Here is a 16,798-nt window from a genome sequence, read left to right as displayed (position 1 = left end):
CTCACTAGGGGCAACTGCCTCCCCCCTCCCCGTCCACCTGTGGGCACCCCTCGTTGGGCTACTCTAAAAGAACGATGGGGGTAGTGCAGCAACTGTTGGAGATGAGAGTGAGGACACCAGCATCCTGTAAATGGCAGAGTTTCTGTCAGACATGGTCTTGTAGCGCAAAAGTAATGGTCCAAGATTTCTAAAACTTAGGAACTGCTGGTGGAAGAAGTGTTACGCTCTGAAAATCCTTGACACCAGAAAGAAGATAGTGCAGAAAACAGTTTGGAGTACTTGGTGAACAAATCTGAGGCACAGGAATTAACCTTCATCCGACTGACATGAGAAATGTCATTGTGAATCTGCATCCCCAGAGCAGTGAAAGGGTCCAAGTTGAGAAGGTCAGAGGTATCAGGAAATCCAACAACCAGAACACGTCCTTTGATAGCTGTGTACCTGTACTGAAAATGTGCTGAGAGGGCATCCTTGATGGGAATGGGCTTGTTGCTAAAACTGTGTAGCTGGGTGTGGAATCCCAGGGCCTTATACTTCGGCCAGTCAGTGATGGTGGCAGAAGACCCAGTATCAGTATGGAGAAGCCCCAGGATCCCATCAAGCAGAACAGGGAGAGACATTGATTTGTGGGAGGAAGGGACCATTGTGCAGATCAAAAGAATAGACGGTGGAGCATCGCAGTCCCCAGAGTCATCAGGTTTGAGGGCGGTATGAGACACCCAATCAACAGGCATCGCCATGGAAAGGTAAACTTTGGACTGGTGGTTAGACTTTCCACATGCTAAACATCTGGTGTTCAGAAATGACACTGCTGCCACTGACAGCTAATAAAAAATCAACTGCAGGAAGGAAGGGCATACACACAATGCCCACCCTTCTGGCCCATGTTGTGGGAGGGTTTGAGGGATGCAGAAGGCTTCCGAGGCAGCTTAGAGGCTAAGACCACTGCCAGATCCTGCAGGGATAAAGCGGTGCACTTAGACTGCTAATACACCAGAATAATAGGGAGGCAAGACTCAAGGGAGGTAGCCTTAAGTTTGAGTAAATTGTGATGGAGAGCCTCATGCACAAGGGAGGAAACATGAATGTTTACACTGGAAATGCCAATCATGAAAGTGTCCCCGGAATCGCATAATCCTCTGCTGATAAGATTCACGAGACAGATTGTGACAATTAATAAAACTGTGGTTGGCCGCAGCCACATCAACATTGGAATCAAAACAGTCAGAGACACTGGACTTCAGAAGGTCATAGAAAACAGAGTCTGGCCCAGCCTCAGGATGCAGCTGTTGGATAAGCTGGTATACAAAGGGGCTGGCTTTGTCCGATGATAAGTGCTCTGCCAGGTGTCACCTGTCAGTCTTTGGATGAGGAAATGTTGTTCCATCTGCATTAGGTATCACAACCATGGCTCCACTTTGTAGTCAAACACACAGAAGGAAGGCAGTGGCTGCTGGAACTCCTGGTTGGGGTTGAGGGTTGTGTCACTGTGCTTCAAAACCTCCAATGACAAGTGCAGCCGACCCATGAGCTTACCAGAAGAGCCCTGTTGGCCCTCTACATCTGTTGAAGCAGAAAGAGGATCAGATGGATAAGGTCTATAGGCACACCTGCCAATGACATAGTGACAATAACACAGGAGCCCTATCTTTAACAGTTATGTGATATTCTTGAAAATGAAGAGTCCTGACTTGGGGCAATTTTCCAGTAAGTGAGTGATTATACTCATGAATCAATTTTTTGACACAATCATTTTTTCTTCACAAATGTAAGTATGCACTCTGTTGTCATTTCGAAACAAATAGGAAAAATCCTTCTTGGCAATAAAGGGAAGACTTCTTGGACAACTTAAAGTTCTCAGGAAAACAACATAAATAAATATTTGTGTGAGACTATCCTTTGAAAAGTTCTCTTGCAAAAAAAGTAGCTATCTTCTTAGATTGCACAGTAGGCAGAAAATTAAAATCCCATCTCATGAGCAATACCAGAAGTCTGCACCTCAGACTTCACAGCTGGAGCAGCAGGTCACGATGCGCGTTGGTTCCGGATGGCAAGGACGGCATCAAGTCTGGGTGGTGACATGGTGCTGGTGAATTTCTGCTTCTGCTGGCACAGACAGAACTGCCTGCTGCTTGCTGGATGAGGGCAGTCATACCCAGGTGGTAGATGACAAGTAGATACCTGTTGGTCTGGCAATGTGGGCTCAGATTGGTTGAGGAAAATGGCACTTCGGATACACCAAAAGATCCGTTTATGTGGTGGCCTCTACCCTCTTGTGCATGCCCTCAAATCTAGCCTGCTTTCTGCAGGCAGGTGAAGTTCAGCTGGCTTCTGCTAATGTTCCTATGGGGCTGGAGCATTGACATAGCAGTGCGACAATGTGGATTGGTAGCATTGTAGGAGACCACCGAAACACAATACTTTGATTTCTTCAGTGGTGTTGAATCATGTTTCCAGTGCTATGACGGTTTTTTTGTCTGTGTGTTATAGTAATGGACCCAATATTCATGTGTGGTTACAAACTGGAACAAAATCCATGTTGGTTGCTCTGAAAAGATGTCAAACGTAGTTCACACATTTCCATTCTGTTGAATTTCTGATCCTGTGTTAAGAGTCACAGCAGCAATCTAGCACACAGTTTTCTCATATTCAATTCCACTGTTAAAATGTGATATGCCATTCAGATGACATACTTATAGCTTCAGCAGTTCCACTCATTTTTAGTTGCCATTCCTCCAAGACCATTTGTGCAGTTACTTCTGGTATAGTGGCATCTTCATTTATTTCTGGGTTAGTGGCATATCTTGGCTGATGACTGAGCAAATTAATATCAGAGTTTTCCTGACCAAATTTAAACTTATTTGTTCACTTGACAACCACTGAATATGAAGGAGCAGAGTCCTCCAGTGTGCCCAGAAAATCAGCATGAGTTTCCTTTGTTTTATACATTTCTTTATTTCAGTATTTTCCACCCTCAACAAACTGTGTAGTTGCAGGTTTTTGCACGGTGCTACAAAGGGATGTCATGAACAACATACTAAAATTCCTGAGTGTTGGTATGTGAGGGGGAAGGGGTTCTATAAAGTCACATTCTCCTCATGTTTTTCTCAAACAGCTTAGAAACTGTGGAACCTATTGAAAATTTTCCGAATTACAAAATCATACTACCTGAAATTTCCTGCAGAATATTTTTGCAGACTGTCAAAAATATTCTTTTAACAGTGCAAAAGTAATGTTTATTTTAAGTAAAGTGGGTTAAAAACAATTACAAAATGTGTGTATGACATCTATGTATGGTAGAGCCATAGTATGGGATAAATTGTGTTCCATGGGTGCAGAATGGAGTGTGAGGGAAGGTATGTTGCCATAATCTATGTAAATATCTGAACACTGTTCTACACTACCAGAAGTGAAACTGATTCTTAGCCATCCTGTACAGCTGCTGTGGTGTTCGTATGGGAAAGTTGATTTTCTTAATTATGGGCTCTGCTCGATTTTCAGTTTATGTACAGACTATACCTCAAAAGCATTTCCTGTCCATTTTTCCTATATGAATAGACAAAATAACTTCATTGAGCTTGTTTGTAGATAGTAGAGTTCCTTTCAGGTGTTAAGCAAGCTTATATGAAAATATATTCCTTTAAACAGCGACTGAGGAGTATTTAATTTGTAAATGTGCTGTTGTTAGTGTCCTGTGTAGGGTCGCTGGGAAAGGAATTGTATTGGTAAATGTGACAGCTGTTGCTGTCTGTTGTGGACAGTGTATTGTGAGGCTGTGTAATTGTATTGTAGTCGTTTGGTGGTGAATTAATGAAACACCTGAATGTTATTGCACTTCTCATGTGATTAGTTGTGTTAATGGGTTTCTGCACAAATCTTTTCCACACAGGAATTGTTGGCACATATATAGCCGGTTGCACTGAGTGGTGTCACTAACCACACATTCACGGTGTCTTCAAGATAAGTGTGGATATGTATGATTGAATGGACCTGATATATTACAATCTAGAACAATAACCTACTATAAACGATTGCTTGACTTACACTGAGGTGACAAAAGTCATGGGATACTTCCTGATATCGTGTCAGATCTCCTTTTGCCTGGCATAGTGCAGCCCCTTTGAAGTGACATGGACTTAAACAGTCATTGGGAGTCCCCTGCAGAAATACTGAGACATTCTGCCTCTATAGCTATCCATAGCTACGAAAGCATTGCCACTGCAGGATTTTGTGCCTGAACTGACCTCTCAGTTATACCACATAAATGTTTGATAGGATTCATGATGGGCGATCTGGATGGTCACATCATTCACTTGAATTGTCCAGAATGTTCTTCAAACCAGTCATGAACACTTGTGGCCTAGTGAAATTTCACATTGTCCTCCGTAAAAATTCCATCATTATTTGAGTAGATGAAGTCCATGAATGGCTTCAGAAGGTCTCCAAGTAGCCAAACATAACCAGTTTTAGTCAGTGATCAGTTTGGACCAGAAGACCCAGTCTGTTCTCTATAAACACAGCCTACAGCATTATGGAGCTACCACTAGCTTCCACAGTTCTTGACAACTTGGGGTCTATTGTTTCATAGGGTCTGTGCCACACTCAGGTCTTACCTGCTGAAATCAGGAATCATCTGACTGGGCAACAGTTTTCTAGCCAGCTGGGCTCGAACCAATATGGTCACGAGTGCAGCAAGGCACTGCAGGTGATTTTGTGTTGTTAGCAAAGGCACTTGCATCAGTCATCTGCTGCCATAGTCCATTAATTGCAGATTTCATCACACTGACCTATTGGATTCATTTGTTGTATGTCCCACTTTGATTTCTGCAGTTATTTCATACAATGTTGTTAGTCTGTTAACTGCGGCATCTCTATGTGAATGATGCTGCTCTTGGTTGTTAACTGAAAGCTACTGGCTACTATGTTGTTTGTAGTGAGAGGTAATGCCTGAAATTTGGTATTCTCTGCACACTCTTGGTACCATGGATCATGGAATATTGATTTTGAAAATGGAATGTCCCCTGTGTCTAATTCCGACTGCCATTCCACATTCAAAGGCTTTTCATTCCCACTGTGTGACCATAATCACATGATACACTGTTTCACAGGAATTTCCTGAGGACAAATGACAGCTCTGCCAATGAACTGCCCTTTTATGCCCTTGTGTAGAGAATACTGCTGCCATCTGTATACGTACATATTGCTATTCCATGACTTTTGTCGTCTCAGTATCTGTTGAAGTATCTGAAATTCTATAACACACAGGTGACCTACCACTTCTATTATAGAAGGGTATAGTTTACTCCTCTGAGTCAGTTCAGATGTTGGGAGTTCGGATGCTAGGGTGATGTACTTCATACTCCTCAGGCTTTGAAAAGTATTCCAGACAGTTAAAAGTTGATACAATAAAATCAACATGTGGATAGCACATTACGCTTGGGACAGGCTCTTCAATGTGATAGAGAGTTGACAGTTCAAGCTGTTGAATTGTTTCACATAATAGCTGACTTAACAATTGTGGATAAGTACTCATTTGATAAACTGAAGGTAACTCCAGTACATAAACATGAGCTTAGTGAAAGTTATTTTGTCTACTCACATATGAGAAGTCAACAGGAAATGGCATGGAGGTATTGTCTGCCTGTAAACTCCAACTCAAGCAGCGCTAACAGTCAAGAATATCGCCTTTCCAAGAAGAAAACTACAGCTGCTGTAAAGGGTGACTAAGAATCAATTTCCTCTCTAGCAGTGTAGAACAGTTTTCAGATATTTATGTAGATTAGGTCCATATACATTTCTTGTGTTAGTGTTATGAGTAACTCATATCTTCATTCCATGCAGTGTTAATGCATTTATTGTAAAATAAAAATCCCCCGAATATGTCTTTGGCACTGGGGAGAGTAATCATAACTTAGTGGAACACCCTGTACTTGATTGTGAGGTAAATGGAATGAGAAATAACCTGCTCAGTGCTGAGTTGATGCAGACTTTTCAAGGAAGGAAGCTCCTGAACACAATCTGGCAACCTACCACCCCTCGCATTTCTACTCCATACATTCCCCCTTTCCCCAGTTACACCCACAGAACACAATACGTCCTTTAATACAGCTCTATTGCACTTAGATATGATACATACATTTAATATGTGTAATCAACCCACTTCATTTATAAATAAACATTGATTTTATACTGCTAAAACAATAATTTTGACAATGTGCAGTTTTTCTGTCCACTGTGACCTGGAAACTACAGGTATGGAGGAAAATAAGAAAATAAATAGAACTTTTTCTGCAGGAAATTTAATATATAATATTTTTTGAGCTATTCAATAACAATAACAAAAAGTGACCTTTCAACAATCCCTCCTCCATGACATCCCACTAGTCAGGATTTTTAGTATGTTGTTCATGACACTCCCCTGTAGCACTGTGCAAAAATCTGTGACTACACAATTTCTTTCGCCTAGTTGACTTTTTCTGCTGTTTGATGATTGGGCTAAGGAAGACATCTGCTTCATGAATCTCTGCCGAAGAACACTTACACATCATGTATTTACCCATTAAGGATGACCTATTATTATGTGGGATCATCACTGCACTAGCAATAGTATGTGGTAATGATTCCAAATTTTTCACACTAGCATCATAAATGAGAGACATTATTGGGCCTAACACATTCCCTTGAGGGACTGCAGTGTTCAATTATTCTTTACCTGAAAGATGTTCATGATGTGACTGCAACTGATAGTCACACAGGTCAGTCAGCCACAGTATTGTAGTCTGCTGGGAAAATTGTGAACTTACAGCACAGGCCTAAAGGTGGCACTGCCAGTATGGTTAGTCAAGTAGCAAGCTTACAGCATCAGCTACAGTACAATATTGCTAGTATGAGGCTGTGCCAGTCCACATAAAAATATAACCCCTGATGCCAAAGATGGTGGCTGTGAGTTTTGAGTCCTATTTATATCAGCAGTAGATTCATCCCACTGTATACACAATTAAAGTGTATGAAGCAGAGCTTTTTTGATGTGATCCCACTGCTGTAACTTCGCTGGGCCTGCATGTAATGCTTAATCACAATTACACAAAGCAGAATGTGCTGTTTTGTTATGTGTGTTGTGGTGATGTCATGATTTCAGTGGTCACTTGTGTGATGGAATCTTTTGAGAATGTGTAAACAGTGTTCATCTATTATGGAATGTATCAGTTAAGGTGTCCCATATTTTCTGACTTTAATATTTTTGTGTGTTCACCATACTGTATTGTTCACGTGACTGTAAAACACATCTGCTCAAAATTCTGTTGCAATAGAATAACTGTAACCTATGCCAGAGTATGTGTATGTCCAGTGCAGTCAGTTCTTTATTTGTTTCTGATTGTAACACATGTATTTTACAGTCTCTGTCTAAGATGTCACAACAATTATGTAGTACCAAGAGACATGTGTTGTTAGTGGGAAACATAAAATGCCAAATAACCATTACATAGAGAAGTTTTCTATAACATACAAGATGTACAGTTGACTACTAGTGGAAGTGATGATCTTGTGGTTCCCAAGTGCATATATTTTGGAAGAGAACAAGAATTCTGGCAAGAGATATTCAGCATTGTTCACAAAAAGTTACAATCTTGCATTTGGGGTGGAGCAAATTGCAAAATCATCTCAAGACATGTTTGAGTGCTGTGAAAAGAAGTTTATAAATAATTTGTACAGTTTATTTGATACTGCACATTCCCATGCTCTACAGACAATCAAGTTGGAAGAAGACAAGATGGTTTTACTTCAACAGATAAAGCCAGAGCATAAGGCCTACCATGTAGAAGTAGACTGAACACTTGTGCATAAAGAAAAATGAGTGAGGCAGAGAAAATTGGAAGAAGAGAAAAGTCAAGAGGAACAAAAGTGCAGAGCATCTACTTCTGCATCTTGCACTATACTTCTTTCTTCATCATCTGAACTCTATAAGGAATTTCAAGTTCAGATGAAATTGACATTGGTAATGGTGAGTAATTTGAAAGTACTGAGAGTAGTTCATTGGAGAATGCTGCTAGGTGAGGTACCAAAGATTTTACTACTGAAAAGTTTGGGGCTGCATTGGATAGATAAGTGTAAGAGATTATGTATATAAATTGTTTTGGTGACAGCAGGGGCACTTGGTCACAGTACTGAAGAGCTCTATATTAATATATCATTTTTTCGTAGAATGAGACAGAATAAGAGAGGAGAACAGTCTGAACAAAAAAATCATCCTTCACAAGTGATATTCCTGCAGTTCTTAGCATTCAGGGCATGGTAAACTGTTACCAACACTGAATTTCAGGCACCCAAAATAAGAAAAACATGGAATCATTGTTACATTTGGGGCTAGTGAACAATTTTTGGCATTCCAGGATTACAGAATCTTGCCTTCAAGGTGGTGTCATGTGAAGTTGTATGTGTTGATAAAGTGAACAGAAGTTACAGTCAAGTGGTGAAAAACAATTTTGTAGTCATTGTATTTGAGAACTTCGGAAGTTAAATGAGCGCTTAATAAGTCTACAGTTCATAATGAATGTGAAACAAATACTACCAAAGAGATAGAGGGGATGGCCAGTACTTACCTCAGCTCAGTACAGCCGATAGATACACAAAAAACAGAACCAAAAATTTAAATTCCTAGCTTTCGGAACAAATGTTCCTTCATCATGTAGGAGAGAGGGGAAAGAAAGGGAGGAAGGGAAAGTAGATTCAGTTACTCACAACCCAGGTTATGAAGCAACAGGGAAAGGAAAACAGGGAGGGTGGCAAGGATGGAGGCATGGTTGTCAGATGGAAGCCAAAGATATTCTACTGTAAGTACTGTGCCAGCTTCAAACCAAAGAGGATGCATACAGAAGTAAAGAGGTATATAGTATAAAGGTAAACACAACTATGTAGGATGAAAAGATGCATGAATGGCTAAGGAGGAAAGAGAAAGAGGAGAAGACTGAAGAGTAAATGGAAGTGAGGTTGTTTAACGTAGGTTCAGTCCAGGGGGATGGCGGGATGAAAGGATGTGTTTGAGTGCAAGTTCCCATCTCCGCAGTTCAGAGGGACTGGTGTTGGGTGGGAGAAGCCAAAGGGCACATACAGTGTAGCAGGTTCCTAGGTCCCTAGAATTAGGCTGGAGGGCATGCTCCGCTACTGGGTATTGGACATCTCCTAGGCGGGCAGTTCGTCTGTGTCCGTTCATGCGCTCAGCCAGTTTAGTTGTTGTCATACCGATGTAAAAGGCTGTGCAGTGCAGGCATGTCAGTTGATAAATAACATGTGTAGTTTCACACATGGCCCTACCTTGAATTGTGTATGTTTTACCAGTAGCAGGGCTGGAGTAGGTGGTTGTGGGGGGATGCATGGGGCAGGTTTGGCAGCGGTGTCAGTTACAGGTGTAGGAACCGCTGGGTAGAGAACGTAGTCTGGGAATATTGTAGGGTTTAACAAGGATGTTACGGAGGTTAGGATGGCAAAAAAAGGCAACTCTGGGTGGTGTGGGGAGAATTTTGTCAAGGGATGATCTCATTTCAGGGGTTTACTTGAGAAAGTCATATCCCTGGCAGAGTAATTTGTTGATGTTTTCGACACCAGGATAATATTGGGTGACAAGGGGGATGCTTCTGTGTGGTCTGGGGATAGGAACAATGTTGTTGGGCGGGGAGGAATGTATTGCTCAGGAGATCTATTTGTGGACATGGTCTGCTGGATAGTTGCGGGAGAGGAAAGCACTGGTTAGGTTATTGGTGTAATTGTTGAGGGATTCATCACTGGAGCAGATACGTTTGCCACAAATACCTAGGCTGTAGGGAAGGGAGTGTTTGATGTGGAATGGATGGCAGCTATCAAAGTGAAGGTACTGCTGTTTGTTTGTGGGTTTGATATGGACAGAGGTGTGGATGTGAGCTTCAACAAGATGAAGGTCAACATCCAGGAAGGTGGCTTGGGTTTTGGAGAAGGACCAGGTGAAATTCAGATTCGAAAAGGAGTTGAGGTTATGGAGGAAATTAAGGAGTGTTTCTTCACCATGAGTCCAGACCACAAAGATGTCATCTATAAACCTACACCAGGCCAGCTGTTGGGTCTTCAGGAAAGCCTCCTCCATGCGGCCCATGAAGTGGTTGGCATAGGACGGAGCCATCCTGGTTCCCATGGCTGTTCCCCTGATTTGTTTGTAGGTCTGGCCTTCAAAAGTGAAGTAATTATGGGTGAGGATGAGGTTGGTAAGTGTGATAAGGAACGAGGTTTTTGGAAGATCTTCGGGTGGGCGTTGGGAGAGGTAGTGCTCAAGGGCAGAGAGACCATGGGTATGTGGGATGTTTGTGTAAAGGAATGTAGCATCTATGGTGACAAGAAAGGTTTCAGGTGGGAGAGGAGTGGGAATGGATTTGAGGTGTTCTAGGAAGTGGTATGTGTCTTTGATGTAGGATGGGAGTCTGCGGGTGATAGGTTGGAGGTGTTGGTCTACCAGAGCTAAGATACTTTCTGTTGGAGCTTTGAAGCTTGCTACAATGAGACGGTCAGGATGGCTCTCTTTGTGGATTTTGGGTAACAGGTAGAAGGTAGGGGTACGTGGCTCAGGTGGAGTAAGTAAGTCTATGGAAGCCATTGTGAGGCCTTGTGAGGGACCTTGGATTTTTAGGAATTTCTGCAGCTCAGTCTGGATGGAGGGAATGGGATTCTGGGTAACAGCTTTGTAGGTTGAGGTGTTGGAGAGTTGACGCAGTCCTTCTGCCACATACTCCACATGGTCAAGTATGACAGTTGTGGAGCCTTTATCCACCGGGAGGATGACAATAGAGCGGTCTATTTTCAGCTCCTTAATGGCACAGGATTCAGCTGGGGTGATGTTGGGGACTGTTGGGATGTTCTTCAAGAAGGGCTGGGAGGCAACACTGGATGTGAGGAATTCCTGAAATGTCTGCAAGGGATGGTTTTGGGGGAGGGGAGGAGGATCCCTTTGAGAAGGCAGTCGGAACTGTTCTAGACAGGGTTCAACACTGGGTCTAGTATTTGGGGGCTGTGTTTGGTTGGGTAGTGAAGTGATACTTCCAGTTGAGGTTCCGGGTGAATGAGAGGAGATCTTTAACCAGGGCAGTGTGGTTGAATTTAGGCGTGGGGCTAAAGGTTAAGCCTTTTGATAGAACAGATGTCTCTGGAGGAGAGAGGGACCTGGATGAGAGGTTTAGAACTGAATTGGGACTGGTGACATGTGGCATTTGACTGTGGTTATAGTTGAGATTTGGTCTGTGTGGGGTATGTGCTGGGATGGGGAGATTGAGTAGGGTGGCTAGGCTAGGTTTGTTGGCTATGAGGGGCTTTGTTGAAGGTTCTGTTGTGGTTGGTGTTTGTGAGGGATAGGGAGAGGGACCCCACTTCTTAGGTGTTGCACTAGCACTGTGGATAGTTTTTTCAGGTGGTGTGTGGCATGGAACTCAAGTTTGCAGCTGGCTTCTAGGATGTTCCTGAGTGTGTTCTCCAAGCAAGGGTTTGAGAGGTGGAGGACTTTGAAGAGAGATAGGAGCTGTTGGGAGTGGTGGTTACATGAAGTAGTGTAGAGATTCAGGACAAGTTGGGTAAGGGCTAAGGATTGAAGGTTCTGGAAGTCCAGGAGAGACTGGTGGAAGGAGGAATTGCACCCAGAGATGGGAACTTTTAAGGTAAGTCCTTTAGGGGTAATTCTAAAGGTTAAGCAGGACCGGAGGAAAAGTATGTGGGATTGCAGTTCGGCTACGGTGAATGCATGTTTCCGGAATGAATGTAAATAATGTGGTATAGGATTAGTGTACATAGTGGGTAACTGGTGGGTAGGGAAATTAAATAACTAAAGTTAAAATAGTAATCATAATAAGGAATAAAACACGGAGGAAAGGACGAGAAAGAAAGAAAGAAATTGGGTTGGTAATGTTCAATACCAAAGGAAGACCACTAAATAAGAAAAATACGGAAAAAGTTGACAAGACCAAGCACGTATGTCCAGATCAGGGGAAAAGAACACATGTTGCTCAACAACGGAGATAGCGAGTGGCGAAAAAAAGATTGCGCATGCCGCAAAAGAGATCGCGTGTGCCGCAAAAAAGATCGTGCGCGCCGCAAAGAAGATCGCGGGAGGTGCAGAAATGTCCCATAGAAAATTTTCCTGTGGCAGAGAAACATAGCCAATGGCACAAAAATATCGCCAGCAACATGAAATCGATGGAAATGGATGATACTAGTAGGTTTGGAAGAGATTGTTGGCAATGATTGTTGGCTGGAAAACAGCGAATAACGAATGTTAAAACTATGTAATGTTAAATAAATAAATCAATAAACAAAAAAAGGGAAGTGGACTATAAACGGAACAAGATAATAGGAGGAAGATGAAACTGGCACAGTTGGTAACGAAAATATTTATTTATGTATATATAAAACACTGAAGAAGAGAAAGTGTTAAGATGACAGATGTAAGTGATAGCTAACAAAAGGGACAAAACAATGAAGGATGTGGACCATATAGGTGATCTAAATGATTAATGGAAAATCTCATATAAAGATGTGAAACAAATACTAACAAAGAGATAGAGGGGCTGGCCAGTACTTACCTCAGCTCAGTACAGCCGATAGATACGCAAAAAACAGAACCAAAAATTTACGTTCCTAGCTTTTGGAACAAATGTTCCTTCATCAGGGAGGAGAGAGGGGAAAGAAAGGGAAGAAGGGAAAGTAGATTCAGTTACTCACAACCCAGATTATGAAGCAACAGGGAAAGGAAAACAGGGAGGGTGGCAAGGATGGAGGAATGATTGTCAGATGGAAGCCAAAGATATTCTACTGTAAGTACTGTGCCAGATGACATCTTTGTGGTCTGGACTCATGCTGAAGAAACACTCCTTCATTCCCTCCATAACCTCAACTCCTTTTCGAATCTGAATTTCACCTGGTCCTTCTCCAAAACCCAAGCCGCCTTCCTGGATGTTGTCCTTCATCTTGTTGAAGCTCACATCCACACCTCTGTCCATATCAAACCCACAAACAGACAACAGTACCTTCACTTTGATAGCTGCCATCCATTCCACATCATACGCTCCCTTCCCTACAGCCTAGGTATTTGTGGCAAACGTATCTGCTCCAGTGACGAATCCCTCAACAATTACACCAATAACCTAACCAGTGCTTTCCTCTCCTGCAACTATCCTGCAGACCTTGTCCACAAACTGATCTCCCGAGCAATACATTCCTCCCCATCCAACAACATTGTTCCTATCCCCAGACCACACAGAAGCATCCCCCTTGTCACGCAATATTATCCTGGCCTCGAAAACATCAACAAATTACTCTGCCAGGGATATGACTTTCTCAAGTCAACCCCTGAAATGAGATCATCCCTTGACAAAATTCTCCCCACACCACCCAGAGTTGCCTTTCGTCAACCCCCTAACCTTCATAACATCCTTGTTAAACCCTACAATATTCCCAGACTACGTTCTCTACCCAGCGGTTCCTACCCCTGTAACCGACCCCGATGCAAAACCTGCCCCATGCATCCCCCCACAACCACCTACTCCAGCCCTGCTACTGGTAAAACATACACAATTCAAGGCAGGGCCACGTGTGAAACTACACGTCATTTATCAACTGACATGCCTGCACTGCACAGCCTTTTACATCGGTATGACAACAACTAAACTGGCTGAGCGCATGAATGGACACAGACAAACTGCCCGCCTAGGAGATGTCCAATACCCAGTAGCGGAGCATGCCCTCCAGCATAATTCTAGGGACCTAGGAACCTGCTACACTGTATGTGTGATTTGGCTTCTCCCACTCAACACCAGTCCCTCTGAACTGCGGAGATGGGAACTTGCACTCCAACACATCCTTTCATCCCGCCATCCCCCTGGACTGAACCTACGTTAAACAACCTCACTCCCATTTACTCTTCAGTCTTCTCCTCTTTCCCTTTCCTCTTTAGCAATTCACGCATCTTTTCATCCTACATAGTTGTGTTTATGTTTATACTATATACCTCTTTACTTCTGTATGCATCCTCTTTGGTTTGAAGCTGGCACAGTACTTACAGTAGAATACCTTTGGCTTCCATCTGACAACCATGCCTCCATCCTTGCTACACTCCCTGTTTTCCTTTCCCTGTTGCTTCATAACCTGGGTTGTGAGTAACTGAATCTAATTTCTCTTCTTCCCTTTCTTTCCCCTCTCTCCTCCCTGATGAAGGAACATTTGTTCTGAAAGCTAGGAACGTAAATTTTTGGTTCTGTTTTTTGTGTATCTATTGGCTGTACTGAGCTGAGGTAAGTAATGGCCAGCCCCTCTATGTTAGTATTTGTTTTACGTCTTTATATGAGATTTTCCATTAATCATTTAGTTCATAATGAATTCATTAAGATGTAAAAACGCCCACCGAACAAGTGAAAATTCAGTGCTGTGAAAATACAGACACCACGAGTTCCTGACCTCCAAACAAGTAGGCCTTAACTGCAAGACTGGAAACAAGTAAGTGCTTTAAAAGCAAAAAAAGCATCAATCACAGCAGATGAACAGAAGTTTGTTGATAAAAACAGGTATAGTGTACTCTCAATAAGTGGTTGCACTGGTGGCAGTAAATTTACGTAACTTGATAACGAACTTAGTAAATGTAATTTTGAAACAAACACAGTGACAAATACGAAAATAAGATACAACACCAGATCCTCAGTAAAAAAAACTGCAATAAATCTCTGAAAACTTCCATAATGAAGTGTAATAAGCTCTCAAAAACTAATGAAAAACAGACAGTTAATAAGGAATACAGGAAAAGTTCACAGTGCGAACATAATCATGGCAATGCAGTCCGTGGCTCCTTCAATGAACTCCATAATTCTGGTACTCCAAAACACACATGAAAGTGCAATGTGATTTTACTCTCGTATAGCCATGGAAGAAATCTAGCTGAAATCCTAAATAACTCAAGCAAACATCTTCAAGTGAGTAGTGTCGTGGCATCCGGCACAAAAACAAGAAACATTGTACAAGAATCTGATTTGAAAATTAAATTGCTGTGTAGCAATGATTTTATAGTTTGTGTAAGTGGTGGGAATAGTGTGGGAAGTAATGAAGCTGATGTCTCCATTGAAGCTCTGCAGAATTTCCTTGAATAAATTAAGCAGAAAAACTTGATTGTCGCTACTGTGCCGCATCGGCACGACCTGACCTATAACTTGGATGTAAACAAGGAAATAAGAAAAACAAATATTATAATTAAGGCACTACGTTCAAACTGTATAGCTCAGTTCTAGTTATAGGAAAGTTGGATAGAGGTCAGCAAACTAACCATGGGTTGGACTTGAAATATGCAGGAAGACTTTATTTGTGTGAAAAATTAAATCAAATAATAAAAGAAAGGATTAAACGGAAAAGCCTTATATATAAAAACAATTCATTCATAAGTGAAAGCAGTCCTACAGAAACTTTTTTAGAGTAAAACAACTTTTACTATGCATATGCGAAGGCAAAGTACTTGATGACAAAATCGTAAATGATGGTAAACTCGAAACAATATCAAAGAACTTCCTATATATTACCAACAAAATTGAACAAATTTTCTAAGTGACAAGTAGTCCTCATATTTATCTTGTGAATGAACTAGGGTGCAAAACTGAGGAAATGTGTGGTATTAATTTAAGTAATTATAAAACTGAAAGTGTGTATTGTAATAAGCAACATAAAGGTGGTGGTGTTTGTATTTATGCCAAAAGTAATGTCCAATGCAAAAAAAAAAAATACTGGGTAGATAAATTTGCATGTGGATAGTGTTTAAAACAACTGAAATAAAAATTAAGCTCAGAAAAAGCAGGTTAATAGTAGGTAGCCTGTACAGATCCCCTAACAGTAATATGGAAGAATTCTTTTGTCATGTAGAGGAACTTGCTGATAAACTCTCATTTCATAAAAATCACACTTTAACGGTAGGCAATGTGAACATTGACTCCTTAACTAATAGTGTTAATTATCTTAGATATATTGATACATCACAGTCTTATAATTACACCCATGTGAATTTCACAGCAACAAGAATAATGTGTGATGCTCTACCATGTATTGACCACGTTATTGCAAACTTAAGCAAGGAAGACCTTGTAGTTTGAACCATCAAGAGCCACATTTCAGATCATAGTGCATTAGTTCTAGAACCTCATACAGACAAAGAAATAGAATCTCATGGAGAGCTGTTTACCTATAAAAGAAATCTAGATTATCATACGTTAAATGAAACCCCGGGATACATAAACTGGAATCAGGTAGGTCCATATGAAATGGAAGACATCAATAAAAAGTGGGACAGATTTTATACAATGTTAACCCATTGTCTTAATCAGGCATGCCCAGTGGTAAAAAAACTAAGGAAAACTGACAGTTCCCAGAATCTTAAACTTCCCTCCAATCTGATAAAATTAATGGAAGATATGGAGAATTTATATATTCTTTTTAGAGATACCAAACTGCTGTGTTTCCAATCTACACACAAAACTTGTAGACAACCCTATAGTGAAGCACTCAAGACATTAAAAGCACAAATGTATGCAGAACAGATGAGGTAGTCCACCAATATTAGCAATACAGTGTGGAGTATATAGTAAACAAGGAAAGCAGGGGAAGTGACAATGCAGTGTGCAACAACATAGTATATAGAGACAATGAAAAATTCCTGACTGAACCTAAGGAAATATGTGAGAGCTTCATTGAACAATTTAGTAAGATAAGTAGGGAGGATGTGATTGACCCATCGTAGGCATTAAATCCCAGTAATGCCAGT

At 41.4% G+C, this 16,798-nt stretch overlaps 1 protein-coding gene across 1 annotated transcript in view; it reads left to right on the top strand.

Moving 5' to 3' along the window:
* The window catches only part of LOC126461098 (uncharacterized), a 666,251-nt gene that overhangs the window by 192,170 nt on the left and 457,283 nt on the right, over positions 1-16,798 (top strand). Inside the window, exon 2 of the mRNA XM_050095970.1 lies at positions 10,188-10,465. Coding sequence (XP_049951927.1) covers positions 10,188-10,411 — 224 coding nt within the window. The 3' untranslated portion in view covers positions 10,412-10,465. The remainder of the gene's footprint in view (positions 1-10,187; positions 10,466-16,798) is intronic.

The sequence above is a fragment of the Schistocerca serialis genome, chromosome 1 (assembly GCF_023864345.2).
Source record: "Schistocerca serialis cubense isolate TAMUIC-IGC-003099 chromosome 1, iqSchSeri2.2, whole genome shotgun sequence".
NCBI lineage: Eukaryota > Metazoa > Arthropoda > Insecta > Orthoptera > Acrididae > Schistocerca > Schistocerca serialis.
This window is presented reverse-complemented; position numbering and strand designations above follow the sequence as displayed.